This window comes from Eptatretus burgeri, chromosome 7 (assembly GCF_056783735.1).
Source record: "Eptatretus burgeri isolate ZD-2024b chromosome 7, Ebu_testis_v1, whole genome shotgun sequence".
NCBI classification, from domain to species: Eukaryota; Metazoa; Chordata; class Myxini; order Myxiniformes; family Myxinidae; genus Eptatretus; species Eptatretus burgeri.
Genome location: NC_140967.1, coordinates 58,925,319 through 58,949,139, shown reverse-complemented (window position 1 = coordinate 58,949,139; position 23,821 = coordinate 58,925,319). Strand labels below are relative to the sequence as shown.

Genomic DNA, 23,821 nt, shown 5'->3' with positions numbered 1-23,821 from the left:
TTCGCCCCTGGGTTGGTGATTCAGGGTCAAAGTCAGCGATGCCAATGAGCTACACTCACATCCAAAATGCAAGCTCAAGAATGAAGGTACATTCAAATATTTTGGGACATTTACATTTGAACTTTTACTTTTCTAAAAGCAAGAAATTACTTCAAAGTAATTATGTTGTGGTTGTAAACAGACTGATCATTTCCTTTTGAGACTGAAAATCCACTATAATTCCCAAAGTTCCGGTGCACGGTGAAAAAAAAGAAAATTACAGTTTGGTGCATTCTGTTAAGGCGTGGTTTTACTCATCCCTTACTTATTGAAGGGACAGTAAAATGGAGGAAGCAAAAAGGCAGTATGATGGTCAAATTAACCATGTTGTTCATGAGAAACAAATCTCCAAATAATATTTTTCATATTTGATTCATATTTGATCATCTATGTTAAAACCACATAATCAATTGTAAATGTGTCATTATTTTGTGGGTACCACCCCCTCCCCCCCCCACATCCTCCTTGTGATCGATGAAATGTTTTATTTTATTAACGACTTTTTTTTCAATGACCTTCTTTCATAGACTTCCCATACCAAACTACCTCGTACTCTACTGTTATCAGAAACAAATGCCGCACTTTCTGTTTGGCCTCCAGATGCTAACACAAAAATTGGGTAGTATGGAGGAGGTTTGAAACAGTGTGTACAGGGTTGTGGTGGGGAAAGGACGGAGGTTCAGTAGTAGGCAGGAGGTGGGGGAAGAGGCATTGAGGGGTCAAAATTGCCACCATATTTACCAATGTAATCAAAGGATGGTATATACAGTATATATATATATATATATATATATATATATATATATATATATATATATATATATATATATATTTAGCTCCAGAAAAAAATAAGAGACCACTCCAAAAAATTTTTCAATCAGCATCTCCACATTAATGGCATCCATTCCATTTCAGTGTCTGTTGAATTCCAACACAGGTCACACCTCATTCTACTTAGTGAGGTACTGATTAAATGATCACCTGAACCGAATCTTATTTAACAAGGAAAAGTATAAAAACCAATGCTCTGGTCATCACTATCCTCTTGCAATAGGACCAGCTGGATGGCAAAAACAGTGCTAGTAGGACCTCAAAAGTAATTGGAATCAAAAAAATAACTATTGACCATGGCGAAAGAGTTGAAAAGAAAAGTTTTGAGTGAGGAAAAGAAGGGTTCAATTCTGGCATTACTGGCAGAGGGATACAGTGAGCGTCACGTTGCTTCCATCCTTAAAATTTCAAAGATGGCGGTTCATAAGAACAAGGTCAAGCAGCAGACATTGGGGACAACAAAGCTACAGACTGGCAGAGGGCGAAAACGACTTTCCATTGACCGGGATGACCACCAACTCATTCGAATGTCACTCAACAACCATAGGATGACATCAAGTGACCTTCAAAAATAATGGCAAACAGCAGCTGGGGTGAAGTGCATGTCGAGGACGGTTCGAAACAGGCTCCTCGGGGCAGGGCTGAAGTCGTGCAAAGCTAGAAAAAAGCCCTTCATCAATGAGAAGCAAAGAAGAGCCAGGCTGAGGTTTGCAAAAGACCATAAGAATTGGACCATAGTAAGGTCATCTTCTCTGATGAGTCCAATTTTCAGCTTTGCCCAACACCTGGTCGTCTAATGGTTAGACGGAGACCTGGAGAGGCCTACAAGCCACAGTGTCTCGCACCCACTGTGAAATTTGGTGGAGGATCGGTGATGATCTGGAGGTGCTTCAGCAAGGCTGGAATTAGGCAGATTTGTCTTTGTGAAGGACTCATGAATCAAGCCACGTACAAGGTTGTCCTGGAAGAACACTTGCTTCCTTCTGCTCTGACAATGTACCCCAACTCTGAGGATTGGTTTTTCCAGCAGGAGAATGCTCCATGCCACACAGCCAGGTCAATCAAGGTGTGGATGGAGTACCATCAGATCAAGACCCTGTCATGACCAGCCCAATCTCCAGACCTGAACCCCATTGAAAACCTCTGGAATGTGATCAAGAGGAAGATGGATGGTCACAAGCCATCAAACAAAGCTGAGCTGCTTGAATTTTTGCGCCAGGAGTGGCATAAAGTCACGCAACAGCAATGTGAAAGACTGGTGGAGAGCATGCCAAGATGCATGGAAGCTGTGATTGAAAATCAGGGTTATTCCACAAAATATTGATTTCTGAACTCTTCCTAGGTTAAAACATTAGTTTTGTGTTGTTTAAAAATGAATATGAACTTGTTTTGTTTGTATTATTTGAGGTCTGAAAACACTGAATTGTTGTTGTTATTTTGACCAGTTGTCATTTTCTGCAAATAAATGCTCTAAATGACAATATTATTATTCGGAATTTGGGAGAAATGTTGTCAGTAGTTTATAGAATAAAACAAAAATGTTCATTTTACTCAAATACATACCTAAAAATAGTAAAACCAGAAAAACTGATAATTTTGCAATGGTCTCTTAATTTTTTCCAGAGCTGTATATATATATATATATATATATATATATATATATATATATATATATATATATATATATATATATATATATATATCTTCTTCTTCTTCTTCTTCTTTCGGCTGCTCCCGTTAGGGGTCGCCACAGCGGATCATCCGTATGATCCGCAGAGTGATTTGGCACATGTTTTACGCCGGATGCCCTTCCTGACGCAACCCTGGTCGCCTCTTACGACACAGGGATATGGTACACCTATTTTAACCGGGGTATACACCGGCCCAGTACTCTGGTACTCATTTCGCCGACCTCGGAAGGATGACAGGCTGAGTCAACCCCCTGGTGTATTAATTCAGTGGCCGAACGGGGCTTGAACTCCGGACCTTTTGGATCCCAAGCCGCTGCCCTAACCACTGCGCCAACACCAGGATATATATATATATATATATATATATATATATATATATATATATATATATATATATATATATATATATATATATATATATATATATATATATACACACACACACATATATAGTGTCCATAAAGTCCTTGTGCAACTTTGAACTTTTATAACTTTTGATGTACACATGGTAGAAACAAACTATAAATGGTGCATGAGAGCATCTCATCAACTTATTACTCAATGCAATTAAAATTTTTGGCTTCAACATTACCACCATCTTTTGTACATTGTTCATTCCGATTTTGCAACTTGTTGAAAACATTCTCCAGTTGCTGCTGAGTAATTTCATGAAATGCATTTGTGATCACAGCCCAACTGTAAGTTCATCCAAAGGATGTGGTTTTGATGAGTAAAGAACAGTTTTACATAGCTCCATAAAATGTCATCCAATGGGGACAGGTCAGGAGAATGAGGTGGGCAAGCAATTGGTCCACGTCTACCGATCCACTTGTCTGGGTGAACATCATTGAAGAACCTTCGCCCATCCGAAGCATGGTGGCAGGGAGCCTCGTCTTACTGGCACAAGGTGGAATGTGTAAGTTTTAGTCGTCTTTTCTCGTGAACTAAATGCGGTAATTGTGGTGGTTGACTTTATCACCGATGTAGAAGTAATCTCATCAAAAAATGTCAACTCATCAAGAAACCCTTGGGAATTGTGCATTTAACAACATCAATAACAACAACATTAATAACACCATTAACATTAACAAAACACGGTGAATTATGCTTTGATGTGCCATTCATAGTTTGTTTCTATCATGTGTACATCATAAGTTATAAAAGTTTTAAGTTTCACGAGGACTTTATGAACATCTTGTGTCCATAAAGACACATCCTGTACAAACACAAGTATGCAAATATTATGCATTTGAGGGCTACGCTATCGATAAATGAAGCAGAATATAACAACACATCAATGATGGCACTGTCAGGGTTAAATGAATGACATCAATGACTTCATACATAATCCAATGTGTGACTTTGGATGAACCTCTGCTGGTTTTGAACTTGGAAAGGTGGTCAGCAATTTGCAGTGATGATTGATGGTTTCTGTCTCCTCATTCTGCACGAGCAGTGCTAATTTTTGTGTTGACATCCGCCATTTTCCCTTCTTGGTCAGGTAAGACATGTCTGAGGTCACAAGCTCTTCTACTGTGCCAGAGTCATCATGGGAAAATGTTATGACAAAACAATCTGAGATCATGCACCACAATTGCTTCCCTGCCCGACCAGGGCTAAACCGTTCCTTCCAATTCTGACACGTGTCAAATAAGCACACCGAGTTGGCACGTTCCAGCGAGACATTTGTGCAGCATGAAGAAACAGCACAAGCACCCATATATCTACATATTACATACACCAAACTATTTAACCCTCCCTCCCACCAATTCTTGAGAGGTTCTCTACAACACCCTTCCCTCCTCTTCCTTTATTTGAATTTCCTTCTACTCTCTCTCTTCTCCCCCTCCCCTCAACCCCCTTTCCCCCACTCTCCATGTGCCCTGGCTTCCATTTTCTCCATAACCTCCATACTTTCCTTCCTTCGCTCAAATATTATTCTCAAATCTCTTTTCATCCCCTTTTATTAAATATATCATATGAAGCTCACCCCCCCTTCCAATTCACCATCCACATTCTTGTAATTTATTGAACTTAATAGCACAATACTTTCTGCAGTTTTAGACAATGAATATCGGGCCCAGGATATAGGATTTGACGAAAGGGGCAATACACGGAGGCTAATGTCACTTTCATTGCCCTGTGGAGGACTTCCCCCTGATGGCCTTGCGGACCTCTAGCGGTCCGCGGACCATAGGCTGGGAACCACTGTTGTAAACACTTTAAAACAGACAGCATGAAAGATGATTTTTGCTGAAATAATCGCATAAAAAGTGAGGGATGAAACACAAGTTAAATACCTTGTATCATTTCGACACCGCCAATAAAATATTAAAGCTGCAGTAAAAAGCTGCAAAACATTTTCTCTCTTTCGTAAAAAGTTATTAAAAATATATTTGCAATAATATGAGAGAGAGAGAGAGAGAGAGAGAGAGAGAGAGAGAGAGAGAGAGAGAGAGAGAGAGAGAGAGAGAGAGAGAGAGAGAGAGAGAGAGAGAGAGAGAGAGAGAGAGAGAGAGAGAGAGAGAGAGAGAGAGAGAGAGAGAGAGAGAGAGAGAGAGAGAGAGAGAGAGAGAGAGAGAGAGAGAGAGAGAGAGAGAGAGAGAGAGAGAGAGAGAGAGAGAGAGAGAGAGAGAGAGAGAGAGAGAGAGAGAGAGAGAGAGAGAGAGAGAGAGAGAGAGAGAGAGAGAGAGAGAGAGAGAGAGAGAGAGAGAGAGAGAGAGAGAGAGAGAGAGAGAGAGAAAAAAAAAAAAAAAAAAAAAAAACACTTTCTTTACAATAGGTATTACAACCCCTCCTCCCCCAACCTCCGAAGAATTAAAATAAATCTGAATTAGTAACACAGCTGTCACCTATTAAATAAAATTGCTCATAAAGCTATTCTGTTAAGATAACAGCTTGTAAATTATCTAAGAAATTAATGAATTAAAACAATGTAATTAGAGAATGTAAGGTATGTGCAAAAGCAAAATATTGTAATGAAGGAAACAAAGTTGTTAAATAAATAAGATGTTGAGCAACTGAAAAGAAAGCCTGGGGTTCACCTATTTGATGTTCCCACCTGAGCACGAATGGCTCGTTATGGTGTCATACACAAGGATACAACTTTGACCCACAAGGATACAACTTTGACCCACAAGGCCATTTGGCCCATCAAGCCTGGCCGACATCAACACCACATTAATTCACTCCAACAGTTTATCAAGTTAAATTCACTTGGATAGGGGTTGGAGGAACGGAGAGGAGAACAGTGGTGTAGGCACCGACATCGCAATCACGATACAGGTATCCAATAACCGATCAATACCTCAGCTACGGTACTATTTCTGCCAATATCCAAGTAGCCCTCCACCCCCGATGCTTCTAGGCACATATCAAATTCAAATTTAAACTTATATACTGTTTCTACCAGACTTGGTGGCATAATGGTTCGAGCATCCTCTCCGAGTCTGGGAGGTCGGTGGTTCAAACCCTGGCCGAGCCATACCAAAGACTTTAACAATGGCACATGCTGCTTCCTTACTTGACACTCAGCATTTAAAAGGATAGAACACAGCCAAACAATGCTGGGAAGGCAATGGCAAACCACCCAGTATAACCCTTGCCAAGAAACTGCTTCGGCAGCACTGACGCTCAATAAAGAGAAACGGTACATTAACATCAAGATTCTGTTTCTACTGCTCCTACGTTTCTCGAGAGCCGATGCTATGCACATCAACTACTCTTGTCGGGAATTAATAATTAAAAACGTGCTGCGGTTCTGCGTTCAAATCCCGTACATCGTGTTGACCTATTCATTTGTACTCTCAATGTCATTGTAATTCTTGTGAAGGTAAACTGATGTCCTCATCCGACATGTAACATGTTACATCCAAGAACCTCGATAAGCTTTATATCATGATAAAAACAGCCATAAACCTCGCTTTTCAAAAGGAAGATAACCAAACACTAAGGGAAACCTATGAGAAAGCAGAGGCAATTCACCAAATGATGCTGAAAATCCATGAAAATCTGCCAATTTATTTGCTATCTCACAACAATCACCTCATATTGGATTAATTCCCTTCACAATTAGCCGCTCCACCGCTCTGATGCATCATTAAGGCGTTTCTGCACGACTGCGTTGGCCAGGAGCAGATGTTGCCACTCCCGACGGCCGAGCAGCTGGCAGTCATTTGTGAACCCTTAGAGACTGCGGGCTTAAGGCCTGACCTCCCTCTGTAAACTGCAGGTGTAAGTCCAAGCGTTTATCAGCTGCCTGTCTGACAGAGCGTGGCAATTTATGGACACTTAGAGGTTGAGCGGGTTGAGTTTGACTTGTCAGGGTGAATAATTTTTGACACACTGTTTTGATTCTAATTATTATCATCATTATAATTTTCAATAGCATAAGCATTTCATCACAAAATCTTGTAAATAGTTTCAAATGTTTGTGCATTTGTACGTTACTCTTTCAAGGCCGAACTAAAGCACCTCGAGGCCCCAACTTTTGGTTGGAGGTACTTGAGAATCTGGGAATGGTTTTAAGCCACTACACACTGGCCTTGAAGTCCGTTTTGAGGACACCAAACGCTGCTATAAAGTGCATATTAGGATGTGGAGGTAGGCAGTGCTGCCATCGGCCCACAGCGAAAAGATATCCAGCATGAGTCCAACAACTCCATAGCTTTCAATGTCCAACAAATCCCGACCCCCACCCCACCACCCCTGACCATGGAAAAAGCTCACCTGGCTGGGCAGCGCTGTGTACCACCTCTAACTAATGCAATGATGTGTTGTGTTGTGCATCGAGTTAAGGGAGATATTGGTTTGAGCAATGGTGATTGAGAAAAGGAAGTCAAAATGTTTTCTGCTCGAATGTGAACGAAACTCGGCAAATTTGTTAATACTATGAATTCCCTTCCAAGGAACTACAATGCAGGAGGAAGCCTCTTGGCCCATCAAGCCTATGCAATGGTTGCCAACCTATGGCTGTTTGTCTGTGCTCTATCCTTTTAAAAATGATGGGCGTCAAGCAAGGAAGCAGCATGTGCCATTTTAAAAGTCTTTGGTACGACTCGGCCACGGTTCGTACCGCCATCCTCCCAGGCTCAGTGCGTATGTGCTCTCACCATGACGCCATCGATCCAGTTAATGTGGTTTCTCACCAGTGTCACACATTATTCCCAACAGTGGGCGGTTCCTGATGTTGTCGGTGTTGTAAGCATGTTTTTGGCTCTGTGAAATTTATTCAGGTGAAAAACATTTTGATTTTTCCCCCTGTTAGTGAATTTTAGGAGTCATCCACACGGTATCCTTCCGAACCATCGTTTGCAAATTTATATTGAAGATAAACGAGTCCCAACTTTCCACAATGAGTATTCTTGATTTTATCATCTCTGCTATTTGCTGAACGTTTCCCTTTTCCTCATACTTATGTAACTCACTCAAGCAGGGCAAGACGCGTCGGATCCTGGACGTGCAGGGGGTAAAGGCCAGGTGGAACATGGGGGTGATGATGGAGGTGGTGACCATGCGGTTGAGGGGGTCCACCTCCTGATCCTGTCTTCTCTCGCTTGGTCAAGACTTCGGGTGTAGCCAGCAATGTACCTTCACGGCCTGCTGACTGCGGCCTCGAAGAGCCAGACTGGGAATAGATGCAGAGAAAGTGAACATGGAATTGAGTAGAGTTAAAAGAGATTGACTACAATTGGGTCCATTTACATATGATGTATGCAATGTGAAGTGGAAGGGTAGGGGGAGGGGAATCAGAAAGAGAGAGAGAGAGAGAGAGAGAGAGAGAGAGAGAGAGAGAGAGAGAGAGAGAGAGAGAGAGAGAGAGAGAGAGAGAGAGAGAGAGAGAGAGAGAGAGAGAGAGAGAGAGAGAGAGAGAGAGAGAGAGAGAGAGAGAGAGAGAGAGAGAGAGAGAGAGAGAGAGAGAGAGACAGACAGAGACAGAGACAGAGACAGAGACAGAGACAGAGACAGAGACAGAGACAGAGACAGAGACAGAGACAGAGACAGAGACAGAGACAGAGACAGAGACAGAGACAGAGACAGAGACAGAGAGAGAGAGAGAGAGAGAGAGAGAGAGAGAGAGAGAGAGAGAGAGAGAGAGAGAGAGAGAGAGAGAGAGAGAGAGAGAGAGAGACAGAGCATACCTCTGCCAGGCTGAACATTTTACATTTTGTATCCAACTGATAGGCTGGACCTTAACCAATTGGTACTCTTCATACACCCAACCTGTGTATCAAGTTTCGTCCAAATCCGTCTGCAACTTTTTTGAGATAACGTGCCATAATATAGTTTTTGGCTCTATCAATGGTGAAAAACCACTTAAAAAATTCTAGTATCCGAATCCGGATCCGGATCTTCACCAAAATCTAATTGTTTTGTCCTTATCACACACCCAACATGTCAACCGAGTTTCGTCCGAATCCGTGCACAACTTTTCGAGATATCGTGTTCACAGACAGACAAACAGACAAACAGGGGTAAAAACATAACCTCTGTCCACCTTCGGTGGTGGAGGTAACGAGGATATGATTATTTTGGAATGAAGTATAATGCATACCTCAAATGAGGAAGTGACAGGGGGAAAGAAGGGAAGTCACAACCTTTCTCTTTTGGCTTACATAATATTACAATTGTCTTGGAGTGTTCTTATAGTCATGATAATTGTTTCCATAATAGTTGCACACAATACAAAGTCTAAAAAAAGAAAGAAAGAAACAAGCTGAGATTGTCAATGTTGATGAAAAACAAAATCCATTTATCACATAAAACACCATGCTGTTAACATGTCGACAAATCCCTGATCGTTGTGACATACGTGTGCAAATCGCAGTGTTTTCGCACTGCATATCTCTATTCCCCCCTTTGTCATGTCTAACAATGCCACTCGTTAATCAGTGTAATCCCATACACAGTAAAGTAAAATGTAATGGCATGTAAACTGCAAAGTAACAATGTTTCAGGTGCTTATAAATGAAATTCCAAAAAATTTTCAGGATGCCTCGCCATTTTCACCCTGGTTGAGGCCATCTTTTGTTGTTCCTTACATGTTGTGGATGATTTTCAAGAGTAAGAAAAGCTGTGACAGCCCACAAATAAGCGAGCATTTATTCTTATGTTGTCAAAATAATTATCGTTGCATTATCGGCTTTACCTGCCGCCCCTCGGCACGCCAGGCCCCGTTAACAGCTTGCGTCGGTGCGATGGTGACAACGGGTGGAGCTGCCACTGGTGTCGGGGTGAGAGTGGGAACAGGAGCTGACGGGTGCAGCAGCACCCCCGGGTGCGAGCCAGTTGGGTTTGAGGTGCAAGTAGGTGGTTGACCCGATACCCGATTGGGGGTTCCAGTGGGAGAGTTGTTGTTGGCTGTTGCTGCCGGAGATGGAATTGGTGAATCAGAGCTGGCAGAAGAACCTAGTCATGGGGCCAGGGAGAGAAGGGAAGAATGAGGGATTGTAATTACATAACATAAACAATTCAGCGACAGCATAGGTCAGTTGGCAGCTGGTATTCTAATCCTCGGTTTGATTCTAAAAAATGTATAATTAGACCATGGAATGACAGGATGACTCAATGGTTGCAAGTGTGCGTCTGAGCTGTTTGTTCCTGGGTTCAATTCCTCGAGGAATTGCATCCGACGACGATGCTATTCAGTTGTAATCCTAGTGTTTCACAAGCAGGGTGTTGATATAGTATGCCACTCTTTAGTGGGAGATGTTAAGTCGACTGTTCTGTCTGCAAGCATTTGCTTGGTGAGATTAAAGGTTTCATGATGGATTTGTAAAAAAAAAATTTAAGAACAGGTATTCCATTAAGTGCCAATATTCCAACCAAATTTGAAAATCCTTCCTCCTGTCCTGTTTATCCCTGGTAGTCACTCCTATTCCACCAGTATACCGATCTTGAGTAATGCTCAAAGGGTGGTTCGATGACTGGAAACTGCAGTGTCTAACATATATTCACATTAAGGTTGAGTGCCCTTCTTCGAAAGTTGCTCAATCGTCATTGTAATGATGGACTAGCAACGCAGACACAAACGTCAACCCTAACCTGCTATCCCCAAGCATTTCCTTTAGGGGGCAGAACTATGCGAACTTGTCGGACAGCATCTGCAGCTTGCGGAGAGTGGACAATAGCATGGTGGATTAGAAAGGAGGGGAGCGGGAAACGCAACATGCACGTTAACGTAGATCATTTAACATGTGACTTTTGGAAAAAGAAGAGGAGCAGCAGCAAAGAAAGCCACGATGAATGCAGGTGCGTTGTAAAGTAAGGAGGTCAGCAGAAACCAGGATGTTAAACGGTAGGTGTGACAAGCTTGTGGGTGAGGTTGAGAGTGACAAGCTTGTGGGTGAGTTTATTCGCAATTTATTCTGAGGTCGAGTCTGCGTGTTTTTGTCCATTTCTGCCAATGTTTACTGTGTATACCTTGGTTAAGACAAATAACACTCAACAAAGATGAGATCGGATTACTCAACAAAAGGTTTTGCTTAATTAATGACACACTCTCCAAATAAAGTCCAAATAAAGATTTTACCTGAGCTATGGGTCCTGATGTTGACTGCTGAGAAAGCTGAAAAGTCTGAATTCAAAGCATTTATCACACCTGTACAAGCCCATGTCACTGAGATGACAGAAACAAAGGTTCAGGTGGTTCAATTATTTACTTTTCCGATTATTATCCGATCATAAATTTCCCACCTTAACATACTCCTTTTCTCAGCATGTTTAAATCGATATATTTCTCAGTTACGTAATTTATGTAAAATGCTGTACGTAGAGCAATGGTTCCCAAAATGTGGTCTGTGGGTGAAAAAAAGTAACATTATTAGCCTTCGCGCACTCACCAAATGACATCACATGCAGTGACTTGCCGCACATCAGAAGCAACTACTCGTGGAAGGACGGTGTTCACTGTGCTTGTGTCATGGAACCCTCACCCTAACCCTAACCTCTGCACGAAGCAGCTGTGTGTCACTATGGTAGTCATAAATGGTGATCCACAGAATTACAGGAGGTTTGGAAGGGGTCCTTTTATTTTTTTTAATCACTTGATGGTGCTAAGCCTTTGAAAGGTAATATTAATATTACATGAAACATGATTACATGTTAATATTATATTTCATGTTAATATATTACATCTTTAATATTACATGAAAGGTAATATTAAATGATCTCTGACCCCATTCCTCCGTGGGTGTTGTCAGGAAGTGTTTTTAGGCCCCCACAAAAAACAACAACAAAAAAGGCAAGATTTGATTTCTTCAAATTGCTAACAGGATTAGAAGAGCACCGGGCAACGCCACGTACCTTGCTCGTGTGAAATAAGAGTCGAGTTTGAAAAACTAAGAATCGCTGTATCTGATAATTCTTTAACTTTTTCACTTTACGTACCTGTATGAAAAAATACATCATTGAAAAAAAAACATGGGCAACTTGTGGTCCATAGCCAATCCTCCACATAAATTGCTGATAAACTCAATGATGTCGCAATTGCTGCTTAATGAATTCATTCAGTTACCCATGTTTTTGTAATCTCTCAGTAGGAGGCCGAGTCCCAAGGTGTGCTTCTCCGGCACACCGCAGGCAGGTTTGTGGACTATCAGTTTTCTATCGCCTCACCGCTGGCCTCACTCCTCCCGTCTTCTCGTCCGCCCGTCCTCCCCCAATCCAGCTCAGGTCATCGTTTCAAAATGTCACACCTGGTTACCCTTCCAAAATCTAAGCTGAACACTCGACTGCAATTCTTCATCCCTCTCTCTCGTCTGTGGAATCGACTCCCTGCGTCTGTCTTGTGCCCTTCCTTCCGGTCTTACAACAGTCCTCCCCAATCATCACCTCATCCTTTCACCCTTACCCACCCATGTTCTTTTCTACTCTTGCAGACTGCCTCTTACCCCCTCTCCCCACCTTTTTCCTTCCTGTCGTTCATCCATTTTGCATTTGTTTCCTTGTTTGCCTTTGATCCTCCGTCAGTCTGTGAACCTGCTGCCCTCTATCGTTTAGCTCTGCCATTAGTGTAGATTTGTGAATTTAAAAAATAAAATAACTGGTGTGGGGTAATTTTCCCACGCAAAGACTTGAAATAAAAAAGTTGATAATGATTGGACCTCAAAATCCCTTTTTTTTCAAATATGAATTTGTTTTATTTTAATAAAGTGTGGATGTGTAATGTCATCGAAATTCATAAACAAACGATAAAATTTCTTAACTCGATCCAGGGCTAATAACAGGTAGACAGCAAATCATTGCAGTAGTACCAGCTGGGTCCTCAGCCTGGCGTGCCAACTTGCGCAAAGCTGCGGCGAAACCTGCTCCCCGAGCAGCTGTGCCAGTGGTTGGGGTGACGCCTCCTGCGGTAGATCCAGCAGATCCATTCGGCAAAGACAGGGGTGATGGTGCCAGAGGGCTGACAGTTGCCATGTTCCGAGGGCCACCAGAGAGGGTGGTCAATGCTGGGAGAGCCTTACTTTCGTGATTCATACCTTTTGGGAGAGAGCAACAAGGGTGGGAAGCGACGGTGTGATGGCAGAGTAAGAACATCTTGCATATTGCTGTGAAAAGCAAGGTAAACGTATTGTTAGAATGAAGTGAACACTCTCGAGGAGCTTACAGTGCTTTGTGACAATGGTGGATGCAAGGTCAATGGAGGATATTGCAGATGACAGCATAGTTTTGCTTTTATAATTTTTTTCGACCATTTCCCACCTGGCATTTTGTCTTTACATACCGCAATTCCCACAAACGTACTGTAAGTCAGGAAAAGGAGAAGAACAGGCTCCATTTGCAAAGAAATGTGAGAGGAGAAGAAAGATAGATGAACTCAAGGAAGATATGGCAGGGAGGTATAAGGTGATAGATATGCGTTGAAATGGCATATCTACATGAGGCAAGAGACAGGAAGGAAGGAAACAAATAAGAAATGGGGAGGGGAGCGGTAGGCTTAAGTTTATCTCTGCTTGGGAGCCTTTGGGTGTGGAGGGAATGAGGGCTCAGATGAAATGTTCGGGTCAGGAAAAGGCCAAGAATGTGTGTGTGTGTGTGTGTGTGTGTGTGTGTGTGTGTGTGTGTGTGTGTGTGTGTGTGTGTGTGTGTGTGTATGTGTATGTGTGTGTGTATGTGCGAACGTGCGGGTGTGTGCACACACCCACGAATGTGAAGGAGGTATTACTGAATTGTAAATGTTCTGGTATTATGAAGAAAGAAAAGGATGGCTGTCACACCATTTTCTTTGTGCAAAATGGCGTCACCACATTCTTAAACCTGGGCACTATCATCCTAGTGTTTGCTTGTTTGAGCAATATATGTTGACATTTCCATAAACATAAATGGAAGAACTCAGCGGTATTCAACCCAAGAATTCTACAATGCAGAAAGAAAGAATATAGTGTGTGTGTGTGTGTGTGTGTTTGTGTGTGTGTGTGTGGTGTGTGTTGCAATGGTGGTATGCATTTGCAAGAACATTTAACACCAATCAGATACTCAGACAAGCAATTAGAAACACAAACAAAGAAAAAAAAAACAAAAAAAAAAACAACCGACTGGGATGAACTACAATTATAACCAGAGATGCAGATCGAGAAGAAACAGAAACAGAGAGATGGAGAGGAAGAGCCAAAGCACAGCAGGTGCTTCATTGCCCTGCCCTCCACGCCTCGCCTGGCTGCCCTCCTATGGCCTTGGCAAACAGCCAGACTGCGGCGCTGGGTGACAGAGAGGAGGGTGAGATCAGGAAAGGGGATGGGGCGGGGAGAGAGTGCAGGGGCATTGGGCGGCTGGCGTGCTGGGGACATTGGCGCGATGGCTAATTATCTCGCCTCTCTGCAGCCTGCTCCCAGCCGGCAGCCATCTGCTGCTCCCTTCCCGCAATGCCACCTTATTCTTAGATCTCTTTCTAACCTTCCACCTTTCCTATATCCTTATCTGTAAAGAGATTGTACAAGCAGGAGTAATGGTGAATATATACACAAATAGGTTCATTTGACTACATAAATACAGCTGATAGACAAAGTGTGTGTGTCTGTTTCTCTCTGTCTGTCTCTCTGTCTCTCTGTCTCTCTCTCATCACTTTCTCTCTCTCCCCTCTCTCCCATTCTTCCTATGTCCCCGATTGTCCATTACTATATTCTCTCTGTCTTGCTTCCCTATAGGGTGACTATCCATGCAAAAACAGCCAAAGGAAAGGTGAGGAGTGGTTGTTATAAAAGGAATAAAATATCTCTGTCTCTGTCTCTGTCTCTGTCTCTGTCTCTGTCTCTGTCTCTGTCTCTGTCTCTGTCTCTGTCTCTCTCTCTCTCTCTCTCTCTCTCTCTCTCTCTCTCTCTCTCTCTCTCTCTCTCTCTCTCTCTCTCTCTCTCTCTCTCTCTCTCTCTCTCTCTCTCTCTCTCTCTCTCTCTCTCTCTCTCTCTCTCTCTCTCTCTCATTATCCTCTTATCAAAAGGAAAGGGGATGGGAGGAGTGCAGACAAATCTGCAGTGAGGGAGTCAGGGCATTGATTCCCGTACTCCTTCCAACGTGTCCTTTTGAATGGCATCAAATTTCTTCACTGCTAATACCCTGGAATTTTATGGCTGCCAATATCTGTCAGATTGCTAAATGTGGTTCGGGACGTTTTCGTGAAAGCCTTCCTTTTCAGGCTCTTCGAACAGCTGCATTCCACTCTTGAAGAACAGCTAAGTGGTCTCGCATAACTGTCTTTATACAAAGCTGCAGTTTTTCAGTCATCCCATACTTATTATCATATCATACCAGCATGCTGTGCAATCATAACCACAGTTTTGTGTCTTGCGAGGTGTACAGTGCAGTGAGGCGTCCATGACACAACCTACTGATCTCATTATTACATTGACAAGCCCTGAAGGCCCAGTTCAGCAGCTGGTTCGAATGGCAACTATAGCAATCACAACTGAATTGTTGACTCTCTGGTTAATGAAAAAAATTGTCCCCAATTGACAGAAAGACTATATCTGAGCACATACTCATGGTGCTGGGATCCCAAGTCCAAAACCCCCGCACTCCGTTGATTCGTTCATTGTCCACAATGTCTTTGTACTTTGTGTGAAAGTATGCTGATGCCTCCTTGTATACTTGTCCAACCTGTGATATAATATAAGCTTCCCCATGAGCCTTAGCTATATCAATTTTGTATGTACGTATGTATAAATAAAAAACAGATATCCTAAAGCAAGTAAGGTAAGGTGTTATGTACGAGTCATTGTTATAAACAAAAGTTATAGTGCTCGTTCCAGGTAATAAAAACCACATTAATTCTGTATTCTGGTAATCTGCCTCTTTGCCACAAACACCAAGGCACTTTGCTTGTCCATTTTCTCGACAGCCGGAAGCTACATCAAAAGGGTTCAACGTATGGTCCATTCAGATAACTGTGAAGCTGCCTGCAGCCAGTGAAGACTCCCTCTGGAAATAAATCTAAGAGGACCAAAAAGTGTGAAATTAATTTTTTACTTTTGGGGATTTGGTTTCCAAAGGAGTGCAATTAAGCGAATTGCAAAATGTATCCACCACTTCTCTGATTGTCCTGATTATTCCCACTTCCTTGCGGGGTCGGCAGGGGAGAGTTTGTTTGGCCCAAGCATTTCACGAACCGGCTGGCCAGGCCTACCGTATGACCGAAGGTGGCAGGAATTTGTAATTTGGTCAGGGTTATGGCGATAATTTGCCTACTCTTCACGAATGACACTGTGGGATCTTAAATGTCCAACAACTAATGCTAGCAGATAGGACACCCAGCTTCACGTCAATCCAAAGGACCACACACCTTGTGATGCAACGCTTGGCCTGCGGAGCACCAGACAGTTAAAAGTTGGGCCGAGAATCAAACACGAGCTCGACAGCTCAGAGATAAGTGCTGCTACCTGTGGGCAATGCTGTACGACCCAAACGTAAATTGTAATCCCAGAAATGAAATGTTTGGCATATTTGTAAATAGTGGCTTATGGCAAAAGTATGCTTGTGTGATCATCCCTTTGGGGGTCAAGAGCAACGAAGCACAGCGGTATATTTCAAAGCACTTTGTACTACAATCACCAATACAAACAAACACGTGAGAAGGATTTGTGGCATCACAAAAGAGATTGAAAAATAAATGTGGGGGGGAAGGGGGAGGGAGTGGGAGGAGGATGAAAGGTCAATCTTAGGGATATTTGCAAGTAAAGAAGAGAACAGCACTCGGTAGAGCGCATACCTCACCCAGGCTGACAAGTTTACGTTTTGTATCCCACTGATAGGCCGGACCTGCATCCAGACCTGAACCAAAATTCTAATCCGCTTGTTCCCATAACCTAACCAACTCATCCACCAAGTTTTGTTATAATCCGTCCACGACGTCTTGAGATATCGTGCTATATATCATTTTGGCGCCATCTCTCAATGGTGAAGAATCACTGAAAAAATTCTCGCATCCAGATCCACATCTGGATCTTCATCAGAATCGAATCAAATCGTCTTTCTTTATCATGCACCCAACTTGTCCACCAAGTTTCGTTCCATAATTTTTTGAGATATCCTGCTCATAGACAGACAGACAGACAGACAGATAAACAAACAGACAAGAGGTGAAAGCGTAACCTCTGTCCACCTTTGGTGGCAGAGGTAAAAATTGGAAAAACAAACATCTACCAACAAGCAGACGTCCCAAGCAACATTTACAGGGATCACCGATGTATTTGATACATCGCATTCAAAGCCAAGGGTATGGATGCAACAGTCCTTTAAATAAGGGCAATGATGAATGGTGGATATTACAATAGATACACGAGAACCAATAGGACATGTCGTCCAACACATTGTCGGTTGTTTGTATTCCGTAATTTATTTTTTGAATGGTAAAAGGAAATAATAAATAAATAAATAAATAAACAAGCAGTCATAGACTGGTACTTACGAAATCGACAACTTGACCTCTGACCTTGTCTAATAAAAGCTGTCTCGAGAGAAGGTAGCGACGCAAACCAGAAGTTTCTACGATGATTCTGTACCAAACCATCAAAAATCGAATGTTTGACCTCACTGTGACCTTGACCTTTGACCGATTTTGACCAAAATCTAATCAGCGCGAGCCATCACCCTCCTGAATCACGTGGTGTAATTTGACATTGGAAGCTTCTTCCGTTCTCGAGTTATCTGTACCAAACCATCAAAAATCGAATGTTTGACCTCACTCTGACCTTGACCTTTGACCGACTTTGACCAAAATCTAATCAGCGCGAGCCATCACCCTCCTGAATCACGTGGTGTAATTTGACATTGGAAGCTTCTTCCGTTCTCGAGTTATCTGTACCAAACCGTCAAAAATCGAATGTTTGACCTCACTGTGACCTTGACCTTTGACCGATTTTGACTAAAATCTAATCAGCGCGATCCATCACCCTCCTGAATCACGTGGTGTAATTTGACATTGGAAGCTTCTTCCGTTCTCGAGTTATCATGCCTCCAAACAAACACACAAACACACAAACAAACAAACACACAAACAGATGACGGAAGTCATCAATTTTCTTACGAAATCTAAAAAATGAATTGTGTCATTGTTGGGAAAATAGAAAAAGTGTGGAGATCATTGCTCTAACTGGTCATTAACCTCACCTGCTAAATGTATAAGCTGAGAGAAAAGTCTAATTAATGTTTTTACTCTGAAGGTGTCGACTCAGTCATTCACTCATGGCATTACTCTCGTCATTATGTCAATGCACGTCGAGTCTCAAGGGAGGATGGTTGGGAATAAAAACAACGTCGGCTCTCGTGTGGAAAAGATAAGGGCTTTGATCAAAGAAAGAAGCCGTTGCAAGTTAGGATCATGAACTGCCACCTATCTCAAGTAGTGGTCAAAAGACTCCGCAAAGGTCACGTGACCTTGCACATCATAAAAATAAATGCACATCATAATTTTTTTTTTTTTTAATTTAGTACTGGAGAATCCTGAACATTTTCGGATAAGCAAGAGCACTTGGCATGCATGTAAGGTTTGATTTGATGCTCAATATCAAATCGATTGTTCAAAATGGTCACGTTAGTTCAATGAGGCAGTTTGAATGACTGGAGAGTCGCTGAGTGGGAGGAGATGGAAGAATAGTGGGGCAACTAAGCACAACAATTGTGCATTTTGTGAGGAAGGCACCAAATTTGGCACACTAGTAGCCTATCATATTATGAACAGATTTGGATATTGGGCCATCTCAAAATTTTTGATGGTAGTGGAAAATGGCTGCCACAGCCATCAGCGGCTGAATTTGAGATGGCCCAATATCGAAATCTGTTCATAATATGATAGGCTACTAGTGTGCCAAATTTGGTGCCTTCCTCACAAAATGCACAATTGTTATGCTATATTTAGCAAAGTTGCCCCACGAGAAGGGTTGGTAAAGGTGTAAAATCAGGTTCACATGAGGCTCCACAGACCACAGTGTGATAAAATGTGTCGCATTGGAACTTCTACTTTGGAGATTGAAACAGTGCAGATTTGAACACTTGATACAAAGAGGGAAATTATGCACATTGAAGGAGTTGAAGCTTTCTTTGGTAGAACACGTTCGGCTACAATGCCTCACGGGGATTATTTTCCATCTGTGGCTGTGTTTGGCCGTAGGCTCAGCAGATCCATCGAGGTCCCATGATGAGCCTTCAGTGAGAAATGTATAAACGGTTCTTTTTGGGAGTTTTTCATTAGATCCACAGGGCCCAGCTATGCATTGGATTTTCGACACATAGTTAAATGAATTAAGGAATTTGTAAAATGCCATAGAACCATATAATAATAAAAATAAATTAGAAAGTTTTGAGATATAATCACAACTATCAAATGCAATACAAGGACATTATTAGCAAGTTATCAAAGTGGTGTACTGTGGTTGTGGTGTATGACACAAAGGTCATGTTACATGCAGTACATAACCTGTTTATATTTGGAGTTGTGGATTTAAACTGGCAAGTAATTTAGATTTTTGTCTTTGGTTAATCATTTAGTTGATTGCAAATAACTACACTTAAACTAACACAAAGTAATTGCTTTTGCTATTATTATCATTATTAGAGGAGTACCGGCATGACGGGCGATCTTGTTCCAAGTGTGCACCACATTCCTCTAACATATCCCTTTATATAGGTGGTGCAGGTAACAGACCACTGCCAAAATTGCTCCCGAAAATAAAAACGACCCTGGTTACGTACATGAAGCAAAAACAGGCGTACTGCTTATGTGCATGTATAATACATCGTGGTTCTAAAGCCTGGATAGTTCCAATTGCACTGGCTTATAGGCTGACACCAGAGACCTGAAGCCTCAGGCCTATATGTACTTTCACCTTCACAAGACCCATGACATTGACCGGCTCTAACCTTGCTATATTTGATGATCCTTATAACAGTTACTGAGGTTGTTTTACACTGAAAAGGAAACTTATAGGGAAGGCATGGTGATTGTTAATATGACACTTCCAAAGATGTCTTTGGTTAACCAAAATGGTGGATGTATGATATTCTTTTTTTTCATGTTACAATTGTGGGTGGAGTCACACCAGCTGTCCAACCAATGGGTATAGAGCAGACATACAAACAAACACTTGCTCCATTATATTGTTACGGATTTCAGAATCCGGTCTGATGAATGCATCCACATATCCAGGTCCTTAGACAGTTATTTCCTTTAATACATGTTCAGATTAGCCCCATCCCCATGTCTAATGGGATCTTAAATGTGATGCGTTGAGAAGGGTAAAGGATAGATCCCCTCTCTTACGGGGAGCTTTTTTTCTTTACGACAGACACATGTACACACATAACATTTCTTTCACGAACTCTGAAGCCCACCCTCATTTTTCCTCAGCAACATTCTTTCATGAGCTCTGAAACCCGCCCTTATATTTCCTCAGCAACATTTCTTTCACGAGCTCTGAAGCCTGCCCTCATTCCTCCTCAGCAACATTCTTTTGCGACCTCCGACGCCCGCCTTTTTGGAGAGCGCACTGGTCGTCATAGTAACCGTGTGCAAGTGGGGTGGGGTGAGCTTGGGCCGGACTGCACCCGCGGAGACGGCCCGGAGATATAAAACGAACGGGAGGTACGTTCCGTGAGGAGAAAAGCGGGAGAGAGGAAAGCGAGAGGAAAGCGGAGGCAAAATAAAGCGGGGCGAAAGAAAGCCAGGGAGGGAGAACAGAACGAGAAATAAGCTTGAGAAACAAGCAAGAAGTGGGTGTAAGCGTGCAAAAGAGGAGAAAGAAGCGAGCATGTGGTGCGCGTGTGGGTGTGATCAGCGCCGCCAACAAGTGAGGAACGGGTCAGTCACCAACAACACCAGGGTCTAAACCCGCGACAGACGATCCCGGTGCCCTCCAGACTTCGACTGGCGTTCAAGGCGGTTCGCGAGAGGGTGCACTGCAAAGCTGGGTGCTGGCGACAGACGTGACACGCACGCACGTATTTCAGGACGTTTTCACTTCACAGACGACTTTCTGGTGAGCGAGACGATTCCCCCCCCCCCCCGAATGATCTGCTGGGTACCCTTGTCTGTGTTTAACTGTAAGTAAGTCAACCCCCGATAAGCATCTGCTCTTTGTCTCTTTCCTGGCATTTTTATTGATTTTGCTTTGAAATTCGTTCTTTATTTACCTAAGAAAATAAAAAGTTTTTTTGTTTATTCATTTTATTATTAATAAATCATTTGTCGATTTCCAACCTGTCCGTGTTTGTCCTTTCCTTCCATTGGTCGAGCATTGTCCGAACCGAGATAGACTGGGAGGTAATTACCACAGATTTGACCAAAAAATCGTCGGCACGCACCGGCGGTTAAAACGCTCGGCCGCCCTAATTAAAATCTAATCAGATAACATTGGTGCTTTGCCGAGGGTGTGTTCCCCGCTCAGGTAACCACGTGACCTCCAGTTAAACGGAATAATTTGACGGTGGACACACTGGAACTCGTGGTTAACTGGGTGGCATTTGTGGTTTTAAAACAACCCACAATACCACAACGTTAATTGTGAGCGGTGGCCCCAGGTCCAGCTCTACCGAGGACAACCGGGGATTAATCCCCTTGAGTGACAAGCTGGTGTCTCGGTACCCGTGGTCGTGTGTATATATATATATATATATATATATATATATATATATATATATATATATATATATATATATATATATATATATATATATATATATATATATTGACAAGCAAAAGTACCTGGCATTACTGGATCCCGCCTCCCATCCCTTCCCTCCGTCCTCTCACCCACGCCCCTACTTCTGGACTCCCACCCCACCCCTTCCTACCTCCAGGCTCCCACCCACCCCTTCCCAACCCTTCTCCAATCCATACCACTCCCTCATCCCACTCTTCCCATTGCCTCCTCCCGTGCACTCCCTCCAGACTCCCACCCCACCCATTCTCCCTCCAGACTCCTGCCTCACCACTTTTCTTCTCTATTAACACCTCCTCCTACCCCACCCCTCCCCAGTGTAAATGGGCATTTCAAGTCCCATCACAACCAACACCCTTCCTTCCCACTTCCCAGTGACTTTCATTTGAAGCTTGTTCTGTACCTGCTCACGAGATCGAAAGGCTTGTTCTGACCATCTCTTTTGCCTCCGTGCTGTATCAAATACCTGTTCAAGTTCTGGGGATTCTGGATTTTCACGCCCACTTAACTTGGCTGTATTGTTGGACAGTTGTATGGTAGCAAGTGAATATGCACGTTTTGAAGGTATTAATCCAAGATTTCTGGGTAAACACCATTTTGCGTTCTCACATTTGGAGCCAAAAGAGTCAAAGCTTTTGAAGTTCCCACTCAAGAGACGTGAAAATGAGAAATATGCATAATAACAGAATACTAGTGTTTTATTATATTTAAAAATTTTCATCATCAGGGCTCGTGGAAGAGCAAGAACACAGAACAGACAATGACGTTCATGGGAGCAGCAAAAGTTGACACAAAAAGTAGAATGCAAATTGACAAGATCGCCACTGGTGTCCTTGGGTGGTGTAACCACGGAGCATATTATTTAATTATATCAGGTTAGAAGAAAAAAAAAGTATTTTCCAAAATTTTATTCCGATTTAACTCGAGATTTTTCCACAATTATTTGGGGCATGAGTTCCAAAACGTCAAATATGGAATCAGATTTCAAACATCAGCTTTTAATAAGCCTACACAATACATTATTCAATCTTGGCAAGATCCAATCACATTGCACCAAGACCCACAAAACAATCAGCAGAAAGTGCGAACAGACAAACGGACAGCCATCTCTGTCATATATATATATATATATATATATATATATATATATATATATATATATATATATATATATATATATATATATATATGTATATATATATGTACATATATATATATATATATGTATATATATATATATATATATATATATATATATATATATATGGTATATGTATATATATATATATATATATATATATATATATATATATATATATATATATATATATATACCATATATATATATATATAATATATATGTAATAATAATAATATTTAATTATTATTAATATTATACATCCTCATTATTGTTCACAGGAATAAGAACTGAATAGCTGATTTCACATCTTTATTATTCTGTGTCAATTATAATATAGTCACAATAAAATACGATACACATTATAATCAAAAACAATTAATTGTTATATTGCAGTAATTACTTTTTTATATTATTGCTTATGTTTTCATTGTCATAATCAGAGTCATTCATCCAAGTCATCAGCATGTACGAAAGCATGTACTTATAGGATAAATTATAGGATGGCAAATGAGAATTAACCGATATTTTGTTCAAACATTCACGTAGGAGGGGGGAGGGGGGAGGATTATATTAAACATGGAAATGAGGGAGGGAGCAGTTTGGTTAAATTCAGGAAAAGAGGAGGGGAGAAAATGAGGGTTAAGGTTATGGTCTTGTGGATGATGGTAGGAGGAAAAGAGATGGGAGCTTGTGGGGAGATGGAAGTAATGAGAAGGGAAGGTTATCATGGGGGGTGAGGAGAAGGTCTATGGGGCAGGGGGGGGGGGTGGGGGAGGTTGTGAAATAATTTGCCATTCCTGTGTGTAATGTAAGCAAAAAAATAGCAATCAGAAATTGCAGACCCTCACCAGGACTCTTGTATGGTGTTTGTTTAGTTTTGTGTGGTGTTTGTGTACTGGTGTGTTACATAATTAATAAGAGACATAATTAGAGCTGCTAGTTTATAACTGCTGGCCATGATGACCGGGTACCAAGAT

At 41.9% G+C, this 23,821-nt stretch overlaps 1 protein-coding gene across 7 annotated transcripts in view; it reads right to left on the bottom strand.

Annotated features, from left to right (window-relative positions):
• GSE1 (Gse1 coiled-coil protein) overlaps positions 1-23,821 on the bottom strand; it is a 228,833-nt gene that overhangs the window by 59,430 nt on the left and 145,582 nt on the right. For all 7 annotated transcript variants that reach the window (XM_085888620.1, XM_085888615.1, XM_085888616.1 and 4 more), the window contains 3 exons: positions 12,815-13,039; positions 9,709-9,968; positions 7,988-8,187 (listed from right to left, as the gene is read on the bottom strand). In XM_085888620.1, the coding sequence (XP_085744746.1) occupies positions 7,988-8,187; positions 9,709-9,968; positions 12,815-13,039 (685 nt within the window). The remainder of the gene's footprint in view (positions 1-7,987; positions 8,188-9,708; positions 9,969-12,814; positions 13,040-23,821) is intronic.